Raw genomic sequence first — 21,629 nt, 5'->3', positions numbered from 1 at the left:
AGATGAAATCCTCAGGTCCTTGTAGCAAATGACTGAACCACATTATCTCAGCGGAGCCGAGATTCCTGGGGAGCCCTCTCCGGTCTTGCCATAGCGTCCCCTGTTTCCAAGCATCTGTTCATCTTCCTGGTGCTGCTCAGGCCTTGCCACAGTTAGCTATGGTTTTTGAAGGCCTGTCATCCCGTAATGGCATATCTAATTTCAGGTGGAGGACCATTATAATAGGTGCCAGCTATTTGCAAAAACTCGGGTATCACCCCTATGGGTCTGCCCAGGGAGATGTGCCTGGGGCAAAGTGAGGTGCCCGACCCCACAGAGTTGCAGCTGGCCTCAGAGGTCTCCAGTCTGCTGAAGGAGGGTTAAAACCAAACACTGAATTGCAGGGAAAGATTGCACTGCTCTTGTTAACTCATAATGCATCTCGTAGGCTTCTGTAAATACCTGCTTGCTTAACAGCTAACGTGCTTGTGCCAGTGCTAGTTGTGTTGGGTGAAGAAACTAAAAGCAAAATAACAAAACAACAGCACAGATGTTTCCTCACTTCTGTAAGTGACAGTTTTCTGAATCTAAAGTCACTAGTCACTATTGAACTTTTTAGAGTGTTTTCAGGGATAGGAGCATGACCGCTTCTGTTGTCACAGCATATGTCTTCAGATGTATCGCTAACGCAGGTGATCACCTGTGACTGTAACTTGCAGCCCAATCCATCGAGCAGCGGCTCATGAAGATTGATCACACAGCTATCCACCCACACTTACTTGATATGAAGATTGGCCAGGGGAAATACGAACAAGGATTTTTCCCGAAGTTGCAATCGGATGTCTTGGCAACGGGACCCACCAATAACAAGTAAGCCCAGGTTTTATTTTCTACATTTGAAGGCAGGTTTCTCGTGTAAAGATTCACATCATTGGACAGAAGTCCTAAGTTTGGATGGCTCCTAACCAGTCTAATAAACCCTAGCAACTCTTTCCATTCCTGGTTTGTATGGGCTGCAATTTTTTAATTTATAGCCATGTTTTTCATTATGTTAGAAAGCATTAGGACTGGTTTTGGGAAGATTCCTCAGTAATGTTTTCCATTGAGTGTGAGTATTGCATCTTTTTGTATGTATTTATAGTTGTATCATTGCCATAATAAATCTAAAATTAATTTCTTCCCTGTTTTGCACTGAACAGGATAATCTGGAAACCTGAGCCAAAATTCAGATTCTGAAACAAATTTTGGTATTGAAATCTCCACATCATTGTGCGTAACGAAGTTATGCCTACTCTGTTCCTCTCTTTTCTTAGCTTTTATTATATAACACAATCATTTTTATAGCTCTCTTTCAGTTTTCACATTGGAATAACCTGGAAGAATAGCTTGGTGAGGGTGGAAAGTATGTGGTTCTGTACCTGGGTTTCTCTTCTGAGTCTGATAAGGTTCTGTAGTGCACTTCAATATGAAGGTAGTAATACCTATAGCTGTAGGATTGAGCATGTCATTACATAGTTAATTTACCTAATGTGAAATGAGAACCTGGAGTACTAACACTATGCTTTTATACAGTTATAATATAAACTAAGTGCTGTAAGTTACTTTTTAATTTCTTCCCCCCAAAAAACAGGATTGGGGGTGGGGGGGTTCTCCCCTTCAAAAATGGAAGGTTTGTGCATCAGTGATTGCTACTTCATGAAATTATTATCTCAAGTCCTCACTGCTAGCTGCTGTGGTAGGTCAAAATGTGGGAACACAGATAAATCTGAGAGTTCCAAGAGCTCCAATTGTCCAAATGCTAAAGCTAGCTCTCATTTTAGACATGTGCACGCACACACACTGCTCTCAGCTCCTGTATGAGGTGCCCACTCAATTCTATTTATACACATTTTGTGCATCCCAGTGCTAACTAATCCCTTTTTAATAACCTACTAGCAATAAGACTTGCAAATGACAAAATAAGACATCCTTAAGCATTGAATGTTTGAAGAATTGCAGTTCTTTAAAAGAAATTTAAAAAACCCAACCAAAAGGAAGAACGTGTATTTCAAAGTTCCGTGGTTTGCAGTGTTCTTGCAAACAGAAGACAAAAGTTTACAGTTAATGCTTCCCTGAAGGATGGAGGATTTCTTCATCTTCTGGGATGCTGTGTTTAGCAGTCTGCCTCTTATCCTTCTGACAGGTTTCAGTTTTAGCATCAGCAGCAGTGTGATCATGCCCAGCCTGCTCAAAGTTGCTGATATCCTCTGGCTCTATTGCAGAATCTTAGTGAATCTATGAATAAGCATCAAATTAAAAATAGTTTTCTTTATGCCATTTGAGATGCTTCTGTTAGAGTGGTACCTATTCTAAAATGTGGCTTTTAACTCCTTGAGTGATAATTTTGATTTCAATAGCTGGATTTGGTCTTCAAATTGCAGCATGTTTCAGAATTTGTAAGTACCAGAATCCTATTACTTACCACAAAGCGGTGTCAAAGTGACAAATGCTTGGAATACCTCCAGCTGTATATTGCCAAAAAGGTCTGTAATTGGAAAATCTCAAGACCATCTGTTTATATCTTTCTGCTTTCTGGCTTTTTATGTGAGCAGCTGAGAGGACTTCCTTTCTGTCTCATTTAGACGTCTAATTCTGCTGAATTTACACCCACGTATAAAACAGATAGCCTTTTCATGCTCTCTGCAAATACAGCATAATTCTTTTGATCACAAAAATCAGTGGAAGTATAGCATTCCATTAATTTGCTTTTCCTAGTGTGTGCTTCTTGGCAATATGTTATACTTGCATATGGGACTGGGCCTTTGCGTAGGGGGGAAGAGAACATTTTAGCTACGTTCCCAGGCACTTCAGATGTAGCTGTTTTGTGTGTTCATAAAGTTAATGCAAAGGATATTGCTGTGCAGATGAGAATTGTTTTTGCAGACTTCAGTTCTACATAGCAAACTTTGTCCTGAATGTTGCAAGGAAGTTTATTTGTGGGGGAAAACAAGGAAGAAAAGAAAAATCATTCCAATGTTACAGTCAATTGTTGCAGGACAGTAGCAAATAAACAAATCAGAGCTGTTTTAATGAAAAACTGTCCTTGCTGGCCAGCAATCAGATCTTTATTGCTTCCCTTTCTGGGCAGATAAACTAACAAATACACAACTAGAGCTCATAATGTTATCTAGCTATTCCCTTCCTGTATCTAGGCAAAGCACTGAAAATACCACTGTCAGTTACTGGGCTGTGACAGGTATAATCTATCTAAATCACAAATATAATGCCAAGAACAAACACTTTTCCTTGTAGTTCTAGATCCCATATGTGATCCCAGAAGACGATGTTGCCTAGACAGGCAGAAATTGTGTTTGGGAGAGGAAGTGTCTGGCTCTTGCTTGCTGGCCATGGAGAGCAGGGCCTGGGGACAGGGGCAGGGTGAACAGTCATATTGGATCACTTCCACCTAAACACAGCTGGAAACAAATGTTGATCACGTTACCATGTGTAAGTGTTAAAACACGAAAGTCTGTAGTACGAGCGAAGCCCAATATTCACCCATCGTCCTGCGGCCATGCCCAGCAGCATGCTGTGCCCCGCTTCTGTCGCTCTGCTGCTTCCCCCTCCTGCTTCCCCTCAGGATGTCCTTTAGAAGACTGGACAACGTGGTGAACCTGTGTTCCTCTGGCCCCAGCCAGCATCACACTGCTTGCTGAATTTCTCTCACCTGCTTGGTCATTTCTTCATCGGGAGAGCAACTCCTCCTACATTTGCTCCTATTCTTATCAGCCTTCATACTGCCGGTGCATGCTTTGTGTCATTAGGGCTGGTCCTCACCTGTTCTCCCATGGCGGTCAGAAAATGTCGACTTGCTCAGCTAAGCACAAACTTCACTGAAAATAACTCCAAACTTCAATTTACTGAAATGTAATGAAAAGTTTAAAAACAGGCAAATAAAAACCCCCAAAACCCAAACACCAAAAAAAAACCCATTCCAAACACCCACCTCCATAAAACTGGAGAACAGGCTCCCAGGTATACAGTTTCCCTAATCATCTTTTTGATCAAAACCACCAGAACATGGAAAGACATTAACTGCAGAATATGCAGATCTAAACTTAAGCAAAATATAGGAACTGTTACATCCAAACTATTTTTATAAATTAAAAGAAATATAATTTTTCTGTAATGAAAAAGGCACTTCATCCCAGCTAACGGTAATTACAAAAAGCCCTAAACCAAAAAAAAACCCAAACCCACCCAGTTCTGTCCTCTTTTCCATCACAGGCAGCCATGTCACACCTGAGGGACTCCCTCTGCTCTCATCACCTTCGGTATGTCCCCTGCATCATGGGAAAACCTTCTGAAGCTACAGGGAGCAGCTGTAGCTTCCTCTAGGTACAAAAGCAGCTCATCCATGCTGCTCTAACCTTGTAAAGCAGTGACTTCGGCAGAAGTCCTCCTAGAAAGCATCCCAGGAGAAAACAGTTCCTTAGGCAGTTTGTCTATTATTCTGGAAAAGAGCCACAGTTTCCAGAGTCCTTCCTTTTTCAAACCCCAGCACCGCACTGTGGTTTACACATGTTCCCCTCTTCCTTCCCTGCATGCATTTTCTGCCAGGCTTTTAAAACTGTATCTGAGACTCCACTGGCTGATGCATTTGCAATGATCCAGGAGGGGAATTTGAATGACAAAAAGCCAAGCTACATAAACACTTCATGGTTTTTGATTAGCTAATTGTTAAATTAGGGTGAATATGCTTACAGTGCAAAATTAAAACAATGAAACAAGCTGTGTTTTCAATCTAATTGATTACCTTGTAACTTAATTTGTACTAAGAAGCTTGATAAATGAGATTAAATATTGCAGAGGAAAACATCGATTGCACACCAAGCATGGGAATATATTTGCGTTCTGGCAATTTGTAGTGAATGCTTACAAAGAACAAATTAACTGATATTTATTTATTAATTTTTTTTGTTTGTTTTCAAAGGAAGGTTTAGCTTTGTTGCACACTTACAAAATGGCTTAAATAATCCTTTTTTTTGGCTTTCTCTTTGTTTAGCCCTGTTTTTCCCGTCTTCTGTATCTGAGCCCCACTTTCTTCCTTGCTTCCTTCCCCAGCCAGCCGGTTTCCTCTTTCCTGCGCGGGCCACATCTCTCTTCTGAGCCCTCTCACCTGTATCCTGGCTTCCTGGGAGCTTCATGCTTTTGTCTGTCCTCTATGCTCTACCTGAGCTGCCACAATCCCAAAAGGCGGGCAAAGTCCAAGTCTTCAAGTGCAGATCCAGCTATGCTTGGCCTCCTAACCTCAGGCTGTAGCTAAGTGATGTGTTGCTCTTACCCATAAGGCAAATTTCAAAAGTATTTGTTTGTTTTCTCCAGGTGTTTTTTCCTGTGCTATGTTTTGCTGACCTTACCACTGTGTCAGTATTTATTTGTAAAAATGATGCATTAGGAGTGTACAAAATCGGTTCATTTTTGTGCTCCGGTTTATGGCCCAGCTTGTGCGGGCACTGTCCTGTGGCTTCCGTCACTGCCCCCCTTCAGGCTGTGGATTGCCCAGGGTTTATCTGCCTGGTGCTCTGGTTCTCATTTTTAAGTAGGACTACTGTTTGCTTATTCACTAACATTTAGCATTGGTTAATGTTTTTCAAGAAAACACGACGCATATAATGAAAAGCGGTTGCTGTATCTCTATACGATGATAGAATTCATTCTGGTTTTAGCTAAATTATCTTTTGTATAGGAAATGATCTGTCTCTTCTACTGAGTGCTTCATATTATATGGACCTTTTCTACCTCCCTATCTGTTGGGTACAGTTCTAAGGCCAGATGTCTTCAAAGAAGCTTTTTTTTTTTCCCCCATCAAGCCAAACAATTGCATTTTCAAGTAGTATAGAGTAGCATCTCTGCAGTGCATCTAAATGAATGAGAAAGGGACAAGCAATGAGCAACCCACACACAAGACTGACGTTATTTAAAACTTGCAAGTAGTAAAAGCTCACCTTTTACGTATGGAAATCTGAAACAAGCAGTTGCTATACATTAGATGACCTAATATAGCAAACCACTGACAGGTGCAATGAAAATATAAACCACTCATCTTCAAATACATTCATTTTCAAGAATCTCCAGCATGACTGACAATCTGTGCTTAAAAATGGTTGCTGAAATAGGAACTATGTGCTGTGGGGACTCTTGGAATCTGATGGCTGAGTCTCCTGAGTAGTGATTGATCCTCTGCTCAACTGGTGCAAGATGGTAAAAGGGCAATTAACTTCTTCCAGTTAATATATCGTTTTAAAATAGCTGTGCAGGTTTAAAGTTTACAGGGAAAAATGCGTGTCAGATCCTTGCATCCTCTGTTCTGTTTAGTCTCCCCTGAACAGCGTCACGCTCTCAATGGAATTTGCAAATTAAATACCACTTAGGCCAGGGTTTGTCAGGGCTTAAGGGGTGATGCTGGCAAATCACTACTGCTGTTCCTTGCAGAGGATGGTGGTTGTGGGTACCACCCTTCTACATTGCTTCTTTTCATGTAATCTGATGAGATGGCCTGTCAGTGCAAGACCACTCTCTGCAAGGCACTTTGCTCGTTTTTGTCCAGCCCATCAGAAGTTTAAAAGCTTTCCTCTTCAGCCCTACAGCAGGGACGGAATAGATGTAGTCTCTCTTCAAGCCTTCCTCCTCCTTACCATGGATCAGTGTGTGCAGAGCAATTCACAGTGCAGAACCCCTCCCCCATGGGCCCATCCCTGATCAGGTGGAGCTCAGTTTCCACCTTCCTTTTAATTTGTTCAGTGTCATGTGTATTTGACTTGGAATCTCTGTATAGTCCCATGGAAACTACATCTGAACCCAAGCAAATACACAAGTCTGTGTGTATGTAATGTGTGCAGGCTGCATGCATGCTTTAGGGGGATTTGTTGGAGGGTGTAGGACAGCTATGTGCTAATTTGTGAATATGGAAACACAGTCAGATAACTCATTTGATGGAAGTATATAGGTAAAAGGGGTATTGTCATGATTTGCAGACCTAAATAGTAGTCTGCCTCAGGAGATGGCCTGTATAAGGAGATTTAGGTTCTGTCCTATGGACAAGTGCATTTGTCTCCTTCCTTCTCTCTGTTATCACTGTAAATAGATTGTAAATTATGATAGTGAATTTCATGATGATGTCAATACTGGTTAAATCCTCCTGCGAATGAAGATCCCTAGCAGCATGTTGCATGTACTGCAGTGTATATCCTGCCTGTTATACCTGTGTCTGGTTTGGGTAGACAGCACTTCTTCATTTCACCATGGAGCTTTAAAAAGTGGGGGAAGAGGGGAGAAGGTAGGGGGAGGGAGATGAACACATGGTTGCAGTACAGCATGGCCAGTCCCTGGTGTGAGGCTGCTGCTTTGCTAGAGTGGTTTCTGACAGCTCAGCTTTGCTGCTACCTTACCATTTTTATTACAGAAATTAATTAATTAAATTAATCACAGGTTAAGTACCATCTTTTTTCCAAGTGTCATCTTTACATTTCCTGCAAGCTCTTCAAACCTATTCCTGCACTTGTGGGGTCTAATTTGACATTAAATAATACTGACTTCACTGTCTTTGTGTTAAAAGGGTCTTACTTGGAGGTGCCTTCATTTCTTTTCTTTATATAGAACAGCGTACAGTCTTCTGTAGTCCCTCCTCTGAAATATCACTGCTTTTTCACAGTCCCTGGCGGTGAAGACCATTCATCTTTGGATACGGGAGTTAGATATGGGCAGACTACTGAAACGAGCCTTTTCTCCCTTCTCCATGTAGGCAGCTTGTCCCCAGGCTCTCCGCAACACGGCACCCAGGCTGCAGCTGCTTCGTGCCCAGGGACCTGGTGCTTGTAACAATGCTTCCACTGTGAGGAGTAAATGAAACATGCCAGTAGTCCATGCTCATGGCTCTACAGGCAAAAAATAAAGGGGAGAGGGCGTTTTTTGGGTCAGGGAGAACTTGGGCAGCATCTGGGCTGGGCAGCAGTGCTGTGTGCGCTCCCCAGTGCCAGCCAGCTGGGGCTGGCTCATCTCCCTAAGGCAGGGACCAGCCTCCTCTGGCATCTGCTCCACAGGGACACGGGAGGTAGTGGTTTAGCTGAAAAGCCCAAGACTAAGGGCTGACAACAAGCTGGCATTTGCCCGTGCCGGTACAGCTTTCCTTGCTGCTTTGGCAGCACCAGGGCTGAGGTGTGAATAAGGCAGCAGCAGAGTCAGCGCCAGGAGAGGCACCCAGGTGGGATTTCAGCAACCCAAGGGAGGTGGTGTGGCCTCTGGGGAGGGCTTTTACCCACCTGTAAAATCACTTTGAGCCACCAAAGGGAGAGGAAGAATAATTTAAATGCAATCTCTGCTGATGAGAGGGAAGGGAATAGTTATTGTAATACTGAAGCATTATTTTGGGAAAATTCTGGCCCAGTAAAGAAAAGGCTTTAAAAGATTCAGCTGCTTAATCCTGCTTATCTGCTGTTAGATCTTTACAAAATCTCCCAGAGATTCAGAGTGGCATCCGAATGCATAGACTTCACTCAGTGCCCCAGCAGCGGCTCTTCCTCAGCTTAGAGGTTGGGGAAGAGGGAGTGTGCAGCTCACTGTGTGTGTAATTGCTCTAGCTAATAAGCAGTGGTCTTTTGTTCATAAATGCCCAATGATCCTTACATTAGTTTGCTGAAAATGTTTAAATAATTCTGATAAATAATCTGGAGAATGGCCTGTGCCTCCTCCCAGGTGCAGCATAAGGCTGGAATTAACTGAAAATGCTTTAATGATTCCGTATTACTTGTGATTATTCTGTGGCTTTCTTTCTGCTTTCACCTTCGGTGAGATGTGTTCCCTCAAAGGATACTTCTAGCAATTCTTACATCGTCCAGTAATTGCAGAAATGCAGGTGGGGAGGGATCCAAGCTTTGTCTAGAATTCAGAAAATACCATATAAATTGGAGCAGAAAAATGGGATGTGGGTAATATTTGATCTATAACTTAACTTTCCAATGTATTATCGGCATTCTATCTTGTGAAATGTAAGTGTGGTACCAACTTGGAATAAATGGAAGGTCTCCAGATCCAGTAGTTGAAGTCACTTTTATGTCTGCTATCCTCTGTTCAAGGGGGAGGCTTTTCCACTACATTTCTACTTGCTGAGATTATTAAAATGTAAGGTTTTATTTCCTCCCCCCACCCCCACCCCAGCCATCTAATGAGGCATTGGGTGTTGCTTCTGGGAGGAAAAAAAAAAAAAAGTGGTGACTTACTAAACTCATGGGCTGAATATTTTTAAGACTTCTGAGGAAGTGCAAAGACACTTAGGTCAGTGATGTATTCCCCTGAGAAGGTATCAGCGTTTGCTGTGCAGAGACCTGTTTGGGCTGGGTGTTTTTAGTTACCAGAGACTTGAGGCTACATTGCTTTAAAAATAAATCTCTTGCCATATGGGATAGTGAGGTGCTGAACCATAATTACATGCAGACCCAGATGTTTATTTCTTCCTTTGTACTTGTTTTGTTGACGTTATTTGGGAGGTAGGAAGGGACTTTGGTTTGACCATAAAAGCTACAGGTCCTGTGACTTTTTTCCCTTTTTATCTTTGTGGTTAGCCAAAATTTGGTCTTTGGTTAACTCACTGGAGGAATTGGTGGAGATAGTTATGTATGCAAAGTCCTTCTCTCTGGAAACAGGAGGGTTTGGCTACCAGGGGTCACGTCTGTGCACTTCTCTTAGGTTAGGTTCCCCTCCTACGCATCCCCAGCAGCTTGCTGGACATGTCAGGACCTGACTCCTGCTCTGTGCAAGGGTTTCCTCCTCCAGGCACGCATCTGCCTACACCAGCTGAAACTCCTCGCCCAAATAGGTCAGATCCCAGGTTCTGTTTGTATATGCTCCTGTTTGGCGTTCACACAGAAGTAGATGGCTTTGGGATCTGGAGACTGCTGTCCCCACCAATCCCGCCTGTGTGGAGGAGCTTACCAAGCACACACTTCTGCCTCTGATGTGGGCCTCTCTGGGTTTCTCTCTGTATAGATCAATGAAAAGCAGAGAACTCAAATCCCCAGGGGCTTTACCTGCTGATCACAGCTCCTGTAGAAAAAGCCATCTCAGAGCAGTCATTCTGGCATGGTGCCCAGCATGGACGCTTCAGTCTGGAGAAGAGAAGGTTCTGAAGGGTCCCTTTGATCCAAGCACTGAGGATGGGGAGTGTGAGGTGGTGTTTTCTTGGTGCATTTTATTCTTTTTATTTCCTTTTTTCTTTTTCTTTTTTTTTTTTTTAATTCTTCCAGATTTAGGTTATTCCTTCAGATTCTTCCAGGCAGCTTCCTTCCATAGGTAAAGCCTTATTCATACATCCCACCAGGCACTGGAGCTGGAACACTGCCCTGGGCAGGCTTTGTGTTCTGCCTCACCTTAGTTTTGCTCTTTAACTTCTTGATGCAGGAGACAGGCAGAACAGATGACTTCATGAAGCAACTGAAAGGCTATCCACTTAAAGGCTTTTTTTTTGTTTGTTTACTGTGTGTGAAAGGTATTTTTAATTTTAATTAACACAACCACAGTAATTAAGTAATATCATTCAGAAGACATAGCCTTCATGTGGATTAAGATGCTTATTTTTGATACTTGATAGGTTGCTTTATACAGTGCTATTTCAGCTTTCTTTCATAAATAATTTATTAACTTATTTTTTTAATCTGCACCAGTTTAACATTTTGGTTTTCAAGGATTTGACAGAAGGCTATGGTATTATTAGAAACCCTGCAGTCAGACTAGAAATTCCTTGCGACAGAATTATCTTGGTTTGTGTTTTGTTATAGTATGTGGCATAAAGGAATTTGCATGCTTGTGAGCTCTAAGGTTGCTTCATTTCAAACCTGGTTACCAGCTGGCTGCTTTCAGGCAACAGCTTCAGATGAGTTAAAAATGCAGCCAAACATATATGAACATGTAGGAAAAATATAGGCTTTCCTTGGTATTTAGAAACCTGATGCAAAAAAAATATATACATGGTGAAGATAGCAACATGATCAATCCCAGGAACATCAATATTGTTTATAGCCTTCAGACATAGGTGCACCCAATATCATGGTAGTTACTATCACAATGACAAGTTTCTCTGAAATAATTCCTGGCAGTACCATAGAAAGTGGAGAAAGAAGAAGTACCGCCTCTCACAAAAGAGGAAAATCTTAAGAAGTTGCTGGTCAAAATACATCATTGTACTTCATTTGCTCCTACAGACACCGTTTTTATCAAACCTCTGCAAATGCAGCAGGCAACAGTGGTGCTGGGTAACCAAGTACAATTTACCTAGTGGTGGCATCCATGTTGCGGCATGACCTGCATTTTGGGTAACACAGGAGCTCTCACTGGAGACCCTGGCAGGCAGCAGGCACGTTTCCATCAGGGCTTTTGTCCCGTGGGTGCGCACTGGCCTGTCACCTGCCAGGCGGTTTCCCATGGGGAGGTCAGGCACGAGCTTGCACTCACATCTACTGCAGGGTCCAAGTTTGTGGGTTCACTTCTCCAGCTGCTGACCCATCAGATGTCCTCTGGCTCCTGACCCAGGCTTTCCCTCCTGATTTTTTTTCCACTCACATGTGTCTTCTCTCTCTCTGACTTCCCAGCCGCTGGGCCAGTCGCAGCACCACAGCGCAGCGGAGGAAAGACCGCCTGCGGCAGCACTCGGAGCACATCGGGCTGGACAACGATTTGAGGGAGGTAGGTGGCATCGTCAGTGGGCAGCATGAGCCTGTGATCCACCAGGTGAGGTTTAAACAACTGATCTGCTACTGCTTCAGGCAGGTTTTGGCTACCGTAAGGTTTGTATGGGTCTCCACAGCCCTTTAGATGCTGCTGATCACAGATGTTTGTATGCATTGTACAACTTCAAAGCACATAATGTAAATAAAATGCTTTTATTATTTTGGAGTAAGACAGCCCTTTGTCATCAGGAAAAAGGCTTATTTGCTGATTTAGACCCTGACTGATACTGCATACAGAGAGCAGAGCCCTGGCGCCCGCCTGGGTCCAGCTGCCAAGCGCTGGCCAGAGTGAAGGTCTCTAGAAAAGTCAAGTCCTCGAATAAATGTCAGCTCTGCAGAGGCGAATTAGGCAGGGCTCTTTCATTTTTTAAAGGATTTTTTTTGGGGGGTCTGTTTTACGTAGATTCCTGACATGAGTAAGCCTATTTGAAAGGTTAAGACTTCGGGGCCTTTTCATGCCTAAAGCTTGGAAACTCCCATGCATCTTGTAAATGTCAGTCACATACACGCATTTCTTTCCCGTCTTTTCAGTTTCTCATCCTTCATTAAATATTTTCTGCCATGTTTCTCCATTGATGTCCATGTGTTTCTTTTGTATGTCACTAGCAAAAATGAAACACTCATGCTGTTTTGTGGTAAATCTTGCTGAATAATGTTGGCCAGTGTTGGCATTTGCCTTCTGAAAGAACCTGAACGGATGAGTGGACTCTTGAACTACAGCTTTGAATCATGTTTCATGGAAAACACAGCAAAACAGCACTTGTATATGTTGCTATTTTTGCTAACATGGCTTCCCAAGTGTATTTTAAATGTTGCCTCGTGTATATCTCATCAGAGCCTTTTCAATACTTTGTCATGTATTTACTTTCTTCTTTTTTTGGCTGTGGATCATATGCATGCTTCTTTTGCTTTGTCTCTTTCTTTCTGGCTATTCTGCCATTGGGGCATCTGCCTCCTCTTAGCCATCGGAGGAGCTTTTGCTTCGTCAGAACTCAATGGCCTTCTGGGAGTGGGATCAGGGACCACCCCCTCCTGCACGGCCTCCTAAAAAATCCTTCTCTGAATGCTGCCTGGTATGTTTCAGTTTTTCTTGTTGAAAACTGCTTTTGAGATGTTGTTAGCATGAGGAACCGCTGTCTTCACTCCGCCTCAAACCTCTCCCTTTCTCATAGAGTATGAGCACGTCCATGTAGCGCTTGTGGTTATATGTGTGGTTATAATCAGAAAAGTAGCTGGAAGTCAGCTCTAGGCTTCCACACCAGCTCCCTGGCACACATGATGGCTCCAAGGCTGAAAGACAAGAATTTTTGCTTTGTTTTTTTCCTGTGTTGCTCGCCGGGCAATTCAGCCTAGGGTATCAAATCCAAAAAGTATTGCTTTCTGACTGCTGGATCATTGCATCCCAGTGTGGAAGAGGGTGGTGGTGTGTGGATGCTGATGAACTGGCAAAGAGCAATCAGTTGGTTCTCTCATCCCACCCTTATTCTTCTCTTGAATTTACAAGAGTTAATTTTTTTTTATTTTTTTATTTTATTATAGTAACAAGACATATGATGAAGAAAGTAAAGTTATCCATGTTTTGTACTCTTCAGAATATAACCACACTTTGCATTTTATTTATCCCTTCACATTTAAAAAGAAATCTTAGATTCCTAATTATATATTCCCTGTATTACTCTTCCACTGGTTTTGTTGCTAATTTTTGCACTGAGATAGATGGAACTCACTTGTGAGATTGCTTGCTGAACAACAACACGCTTTCATAATTTGTGATATATGATTTTTATTATTTATTCCCACGTGCAGTTTTTAACTATTTTTAATTCCTTACGGTATTGGTGAAAGTGTAATTACCTAACTGAGCACTTTTGTTGAAGACAGCTTTCCATGGCAGAACACTCCATTCTCATCTGACCTGTTGGACTGATGTTAACTGGTTCTTGCCCAAATTTTGTATTGAAAAAATCCAGTTGTCAGAAAAACTGTACTCCCCCATAAAAAATAAGTGAGCTATTTCAATTAATTTCAGCGTGTTAGGATTTTGCTTTTGCTTTTCCTGATCTAGTGGAAGGTACCCATGTCCATGGCAAAGAGGTTGGAACTAGGTGATCTTTAAGGTCACTTCTGACCCAAACCATTCTATGATTCCAGGAAATGAATTATTTTTGCCCCAGGCAGAAAGCTCTAAGGACGCAGCAGCCATAGTGAGACCTTTCAGCTCCCCAGAAAACCCAGCCAGCAGCAGTGCTAAGTTGCTGGAGGGATGTGATCTGCTTCCTTCAGGGGAAGAGCGGTCACGGTCACATACTGTCACCCAAAGAGGCAGCATTAATTGGATAAAAGCACACTATGGAAGTGGAGCATTCCCACACCAGGCTGAACGCTTTGTTTCAAGACTTTTATTTGGCAATATTCTCTTAGTCTTTTTAACAAAAACTTTATTAATAATGCTTGAACAACTTTTTGATGGGCTTCACGTTTGCACACCTAAACGTGGCCAACTTCCTGGCTTTGCTCAGCATGTAGCCATGTCACTGACGCTGGGAGCAGAGGACACTTGTCCTTAACAAAGAAACCCCAAACCAAACCAAAAACACCCCACCCCTGAACAACAAGGCAGTCGAACAGGAGGGTTTAAAAGTCTTTTATTATAGCTTGGATCCTTTTTTAAAGAGTATGCTAATTTTTGTCCATACTTTTCAACTACCACCCCACAGTAAAAGCATGAATGATCAGTTCATGTCAGTTTTGTTTAAAATGAGCTTCACTTGTACTTAAGAAGTTAATTGACAATAAAATCAAGTCTCATTTTTCATAACTATGCAGATGAAAAGGAAGGGGTGAAATCTTTGTCCTTTTGCTTTTTTTTTTCAAAGGATTTTTTTTCAATGTGTGTATAGTCTGGTCAAAAATTAGACAAATGTCTTTTCATTTTTTTATTTTTTTAAAGTGACAATAAAATAACAATGGAAAGAAACTTTACTTGGTGTTTTGAATTTATTGCTGAATGGAGGAATGTGTTGCACTTTTATGCACTTGCTGTGGCTAACTTTGTGCTAGCGGCTAACAGCACAGTTCACTAGCTGATATTGACTGTTTCAGTACCACGCAGGAAAACATCTTGCTTTTTCTGTTGTTAGAAGGGAGTGTTCCACTTCTACAGCCTGACACCTAAGCATCAGACAGATGGTGATTTTGTTCCCACATTAACACTAGCTTGTTCCTTTTCACCAGCATTTGCTCACCTAGAATTAGGATGAGGAGAGCCCCTCTAACTTTTAATACCTGAAATTATTCTGTTTAATTTTTAGAAATACATGCAGGAGGCGAGGAGTTTAGGAAAAAATTTAAGGCAGCCCAAACTCTCAGACCTCTCTCCAGCTGTGATTGCACAGACCAACTGGAAATTTGTGGAAGGGTTACTGAAGGAATGTCGCATGAAGGTAGGTCCTCTCCCGTGTGCTCTACCCTTGCTTACACTGAGTGTAAATAGCATTTGCAGATGGTGTCCTGAAAGTCCTTCACAGCTGGAATGGCGTTGGTCTGTCAGTATACCCAGGCGATTGCAGGGTGGATATCCCTTTAGTGTTGTATTTTTCAACTGCTAGAAAAGAAAGGATCATATTTTGACTCCTGTTTATGCAGTTAAAGTTAGTGGAAAGATTAAAAAGGACAGGAAGGAGAATCAGCGTGATAGACATCTTAGGAAGGATTTCCTTTAATTGTTCATATCTACATGTAGCCTAAACATAGCAGGCTCAGGACCCTCGGTCAAAAGGGAAGCATTCAGCACATGCGACTGTTGTGCAAGTTGTTTAGGCAGAGCACGTGAAGTATGGCAGTTTCTAATATTAAAGAAGCTTTTATAGCCATGGAAGTATAACTTCCTGGTGTCTTTGTGTCAGTTCCAGTTGGTGGTATACTGTATTACCTGGGGTTTAAAGTTTAATAGCTGTAAGAAGGAAAGCAGATGCTGAGTAAGACTCCAATGTATCTAGCTCTGTGCTCTATTTTTTGATACTGTTTGGTAATAGATCAACAGCGTAGAAACAGGGCAATAGATAAAGGGTGTAGAAATAGGACAGTATGGAGTAATCATGCTGATTTTTAAAAATTATTATTTTTAATCTGCAATCTCTGTAGAGAGATTTGAAGCTTCTCTGGTCAAGCCATCAACAACGGTCTATAGATTAAGCATGTTTAAGTAAACTCATCTATAAATTCTGTCTCTTGTTGGATAACATTCTTGGAAACGGTGTTTTGGGTTTTTTTAGACTAAACGCATGTTGGTAGAGAAGATGGGCCATGAAGCAGTTGAGCTTGGACATGGAGAAGCCAACATAACAGGTCTGGAGGAAAATACATTGATTGCTAGTCTCTGTGATCTGCTAGAAAGAATCTGGAGCCATGGTCTGCAGGTCAAGCAGGTTGGTAACTGGAAACTCGGGACTTCGTGCATTTGGTGCTCTAGCAAATACTGAATGCCACCTCTGCCTTTTAAGCTGCTACTCAGTGGTGTCACTCCAGCATAAAGTGGGAGGTTTCCTTCAGCTCAGAGCCCCTGGTTCATATCTTGTGAGGGTCTGAAGAGTTTGGGGTGGTTGGTTTTTGGAGGGCGTGGTTTATTTTTTATCTATTTGAGATGTACCTCTGGAAATTGCAATGATGTTAAATAAGTGTTTGGTTTCTTTCCTTTCAACATTTACAAGGAAAGCCCAGGGAGACGACAAAGAAACAAGGCAGGTGGGACACTGCTACTTCAGTGGTTTGGTCCTCTCCTCTTCCTGAGGGTTCATGCCCAAGAGAGGAGGATTGATTTTTCACTACTGAAAGTTTTACCTGCTGAAATGCCATCCCGTTGTTTTGCCATGTTCATTGGCCTCTTTTCTTTTGCCTGATTCATTTAAAGCTGTATACTGCATATTCAATTTTCAGGGGAAGTCTGCTTTGTGGTCCCATTTACTTCAGTACCAGGAGAGAGAAGAGAAGCAAGAGCATAGTGCAGAGTCCCCAGGTGAGTGCTTGGCAGCTGACTCCATGAAGGGTCCATCACAGCCAGTGAACTTGGGCCCGGCAGGAACAGTGCAGCCACGTGACACCCATGCAAGATGTCAGTGTTCTTTCTTGCTAATATCACATTTACATTTTGACAGCTTTTATAATCATTGTGAAGATGCCTTGATGTCCGGACAAAATAGATTGACATCATTGAAGGCAAAGGAGCATACTTATTATCCCTGTCTGGAAAATCATTTGATGTCTGTTCACTACCTTTGTTCCCTTTTAATCAGCACTGAGAGAGGTGTGAGAAGCAATGCTTCCGCAAAAGATGTTTTCTGAAGAAGCTGAAGGTGTAGAGCTGCGGCTAAGACAGCTGAATTTTCTTTGAATGAGCATAATCTGTCTACCAAATCCCAATGTGAATAACTCCATGTTCAATAAGTCTTTATACTGGTGGATGGTATAGTTCAGAAGTTGTATAATCCTCTATTAGCCCGTTCAGATGCTCCATTTATGCTTTGCTTGCCCCCTTATAATTACTAAATTACTGCTGTGTTGTGAGAAAGGTTGGTTTTACCTTGAGATCTCCCTGCCCAGTGGCTGCTGCTGGATATTGTAGTTGAACTTCAGTGGGTCATCTTCCAAGGACTCTCCAATCCTCCAGATCTTGTAGATGGGAACTTGTATGAACAGTCCTTAAAGACATATCTATGGACAAACTAGTCTTGCTCATGAAAAGGCTTTTTAGTGAGCTTCAATGAGTAATGCACACAGCAATCTGGCTGGCAGGCACAAATTCCTGAGAGCAAAATGTCTCACCACAAAGCAGTTTGATCAGAGTAGCGGAGCACAGAAATGCGTGACATTCTTAGCATTAAATATGCTAGTGTAGCTTAATTTTAGTGTGTTCTCAGTTGTGAGCTTTCCATAGAAACATATTTCTAATAAAATCCATTGCCATACAGATTTATGTTAATGTATTTCACATACGAAAAAGGAAGCTAAATCTCCAAGTTCAGTGCTGGATTAAGGAAGGAACAGGTAATGTATTAAGCATTTTTCATTTTGTCTACTTCTACGTTTCCAGGATAGAGTTAATGATAATGCACAGAAACATGGCAGTTACCAGCCACTTAAGATTGTTTTCAGCTGTATGTAAAACAAATGCATTGCAGACCATTACTATGATTTTGTATTAAATTCATGTATTTTCTCTACTGTAGTTGCTGTTGGAACAGAAAGACGGAAGTCTGATACAGGAATTACTCTGCCTACTTTGAGGGTTTCCCTGATACAAGATATGAGGTACACAATTTGTTTCCTAAAGTATTAATTGTGGTTTTAATTGTGTAGCATAAGGTGAAGATCCTGATTAGTTTTGGGTCTGTGAAGGCTATGGGGAATTAAAGAGTCTCCTGAGCCCACATTCAGATCTATGAAGTGTTGCCTTTTTGTTTTTGCAAAAATTTTTTGCACATTCACTTGATTTATTTTGGTTAAAAGACAATGAAAACCACACAAGTTTTACTGGAGTTTTTGTTTTCCCAGGGGGTTCTTCTAGCAATAAAGCCAGCTTCTATGAATCACAGCAGATATGTTGAGTTCCTTAGTACCTTGAGTTTGTTTCTTTTTCTTTGTTTTAAACTACTGACCAAGCAGTTGATAGACAGAGCAAAGGGACATAAAAACCTGCTTGCAATGCCTGAGCAATATTCTTTCTTTTCAATTAGCATTTTATGGAAAACAGTAATAAATGTACAAATCAAACCAGTATTTGGGTGAATTTAAAGTTTGGATGTGACGTAAGGGCAGGGCTCTGTGGGAGACCACAGCCTGGCTCTGGAGAGCTTTCTAAGTAGTGTTGGCTGGGAATCAGAAGGGTTATAGAGTGAGAAGAGATGGAGGCTGATGTGACAGAACCGGGCAGAAGTTCTTCAGGGCAGCTCTTTGATCAAGCCACTGCCAGGTCAGGCCACTGTTTTGACACTTCACTTGCCATTGCTAAGGACTGCAGGATGGGTAAAAGTGCCATGAAAAGTGGGGGAGGAGCAATGCAATAATGCTTATCTGTGAAGAGCTGCTAGCGATTGCTAGCAATTTAATGCATAAGGCAACACAAATATTGTTCCTTGTAATACCATGCCCTTCTTCCACATAAAAATATGGCAAACAATCTTATGGTAAAAATAAAATTAATTATCGTTAGTTCACAAAACCATGATTACAGTGATGTGACTCTTACTATGCATGTTATTACAGAGATTTTTTTTTTTCTGATGTGAGATTTTTTTCTCAAAGAAAGTGACTGTACCTCCCACCTGCAGTGTACAACCTTTTTGTATGATGCTATGTAGTCTGAGTCTTGTGCTCTGATTTCAAAGAATATGACATGCCACATAAGGCTAAAACGACATGCAAAAGTGGGAGGGAGAATACATACAGTGTAATTAGGAGTATAATGCCAAGAGGTTGTTTTGAGCATGTGTCTGTCATTTTAGCATCCCTCTCATGGGACATGGCAGCTATTTACTGAATTCAGTCCTGTGAGACTGACAGGCATGTAGAGGGTCAGTCTGAGGAAAGGGTGAAGGAGGATCTGGAGCGGAAACTCACGTGCTGGGAGGGGATCGCTGACAGAGGAGGCTGTGCGCGCTTGCTGCCGCATGCAGGGGTTTTGTCTTCCACGTACTTCCACTTGAGTAATGAAAGCCCAGCTTGGATCTGAGCTCTCTTCCTTGAATCACAGGACTGTTTCCGCTGCTTTTCAGAGAAAAAAGTACAGAAGCAGAACATTAATTTTTGTAATATCTTGGGTATTCTTGATTGTCCAAAACCATGTCTGGTCATAGAAAATGCTGGGCAGATGGTGAGTTGAATTTGCCATGTGTAATCTCATGGCATACTTTCTCCTGCTTGGAAGGAATGTTGCTTAGTATTTGTTTGCACACACAGATTTATGCTGAAGTTAGAAGGATGGGTAATTGTTAAATTGCCGGGGTTATGGTGCTAACTGAACTAATGGCCAGAGGGTTAAGCATTACCTAAGCATGGCTTGTTTTTGATGGCTCATGCAAGGTTATGTAAACAACTTAAAAAACAGGGCTGAATCACAGTCACGCTCTGAATGTGTGATAAGCCTGCGCTACAGGTAACGTGGTGTGTCCTCTGCCTCCCTCACAAAGCCAGGCATCTTAGATGTGGTAAGAAAGATGCTCAAGATGTTTATTTTGGTTCTTTGCATGGAGAGTCTCTGCACAAGTGTGTTTGGGGGTATGCCCTTCAGCCTTTCCTCCAGGCAGGGATCTGCAGCATCTCTCCCAGCCCTCTTCCAGCTCCCTGGCAGGCTCCTGCTGCAGCCTGCCTTCAGCATGGCCTCACCCCTCGGGCACGTCGCTGTGTGTCCAGCCAGACCAGACAGTGCCAAGGCAACTCCCTGAAACCTTTGGTCCAGCTGGATTCAAGTGTGGGGTCCTTCCCCTCCAGGCAAGCTCTTCCTTGCTGCCAGCGCTTGCTTTCATGCCTGTGTGGTGCCTCCCCATCCACGGGGAGCTTGCAGCAGAGGTGCAAGCCCCAGGTGCTTAACCTGCCGCAGTCAAAAGAAGCTGGGTTAGCAAAGACCTGCTACCTACATGGAATGAGCTAGTATGGCTCATTTCTGACTGCGCTGGGATGGGGAGTATGCACACCGTCCTTGGGGCATGGTGACAGTGAGCAGCTGTAACCTCTTCCGTCAGCAGAGCTATTTGCAGAGGGTATGTCTCGCCATACCCCAGGCTTACATTTGACAAGGTAAATAGATTTTTCTTTATTACTAATGGGATTAAAAGCAAGTCCCAACCTAGGGAGTCGCATTGAAATTGCTGTTCAGGGCTCTGACAAGAAGAGTTTGCTGTGCAGTGGTAAGCATACAGTGCTTATGTTTAGGTCACTGATAAAAATAGAGCTGCTTGACTCTCACAACTGAGCGTAAAATAAATTGGAGTTCCTGAATGCTCTGTTCTGTTACACTCTGCTTTTGCTGACACCAAGACTGACTACTGAATCTTTCTAATGTCTCTGGCAAGCTGCATGGTTGCAGATCCTTATGTTTCCCAAATGCACAATTAATGCCAATCTGGTCTGAACCAGAAAAAGGTAATGAAGAGATTCAGAGCATGCATGGAATAAAGTTGAGTCCATCTGTACTTGAATCTTCTCACAGCAAAATAACATATTCTACTCAGTGTTTCATATTAGATGTAATTCAAACCAAGCACTGGGCTGGGGGAAGGGGAGAGAGGGAGATGATAGCCTGTACTTGAGTTTTCCATCTCAGAAGACTTGAAATGTCTGAGGACAGTGTCTCAACACAATGTAGTTGAGTGCACATCCTGTTTCTCAAGGACTCTGGATCATGTGCCCAGCTATCTGGGCTGGAAGGTCTAATGCTGGCTGCCACACTGAGTCAGGAAGGGCTTTCCAGTGCCAGGAGCAAGGCTCTCAACAGTAATTCAGCTGGTAGGCATCACTGCTGACAGAGGGAGGCTGCTGAGCTTGCTTATGAAGGGCAGGGACTTGTACATGAGTGTAATGTGCCCTCCTGCATTTGTTTTACAGCTCACTGAGAATTAGTATCTCTCACCTGGTCCATCAGAGAACTATCCATGTGTCATGTTAGGAAACGGGAGCAAAGTTTCTTTTTTTTTTCTTTTTTTCTTTTTTTTTTTTTTTGAAAAAGTATCTTTTTTTTCCCCAAACCTTGTTTTTTTTAAAAAGGCATTTTAAGTAGACTAGGTTTTGTTACTGGTAAGCTACCATTACTCCTACTGTTTGTTTCTTCCTGATGGTACTTCAGATACATACGTACAGCAGAGAGCCATGCGATGCAGACATATCAGCTCGGTTTGCAAT

The 21,629-nt window shown here is 42.3% G+C and overlaps 1 protein-coding gene across 5 annotated transcripts in view; it reads left to right on the top strand.

Moving 5' to 3' along the window:
- Positions 1-21,629, top strand: part of DENND5B (DENN domain containing 5B) — a 118,950-nt gene that overhangs the window by 81,202 nt on the left and 16,119 nt on the right. For 3 of the 5 annotated variants that reach the window (XM_040595265.1, XM_040595263.1, XM_040595268.1), the window contains 7 exons: positions 699-849; positions 11,601-11,694; positions 12,701-12,811; positions 15,050-15,181; positions 16,013-16,165; positions 16,674-16,752; positions 17,963-18,044. In XM_040595265.1, the coding sequence (XP_040451199.1) occupies positions 699-849; positions 11,601-11,694; positions 12,701-12,811; positions 15,050-15,181; positions 16,013-16,165; positions 16,674-16,752; positions 17,963-18,044 (802 nt within the window). The remainder of the gene's footprint in view (positions 1-698; positions 850-11,600; positions 11,695-12,700; positions 12,812-15,049; positions 15,182-16,012; positions 16,166-16,673; positions 16,753-17,962; positions 18,045-21,629) is intronic. The other 2 variants (XM_040595267.1, XM_040595266.1) reach the window with 1 other exon arrangement.

The sequence above is a fragment of the Falco naumanni genome, chromosome 5, assembly GCF_017639655.2.
Source record: "Falco naumanni isolate bFalNau1 chromosome 5, bFalNau1.pat, whole genome shotgun sequence".
NCBI lineage: Eukaryota > Metazoa > Chordata > Aves > Falconiformes > Falconidae > Falco > Falco naumanni.
This window is presented reverse-complemented; position numbering and strand designations above follow the sequence as displayed.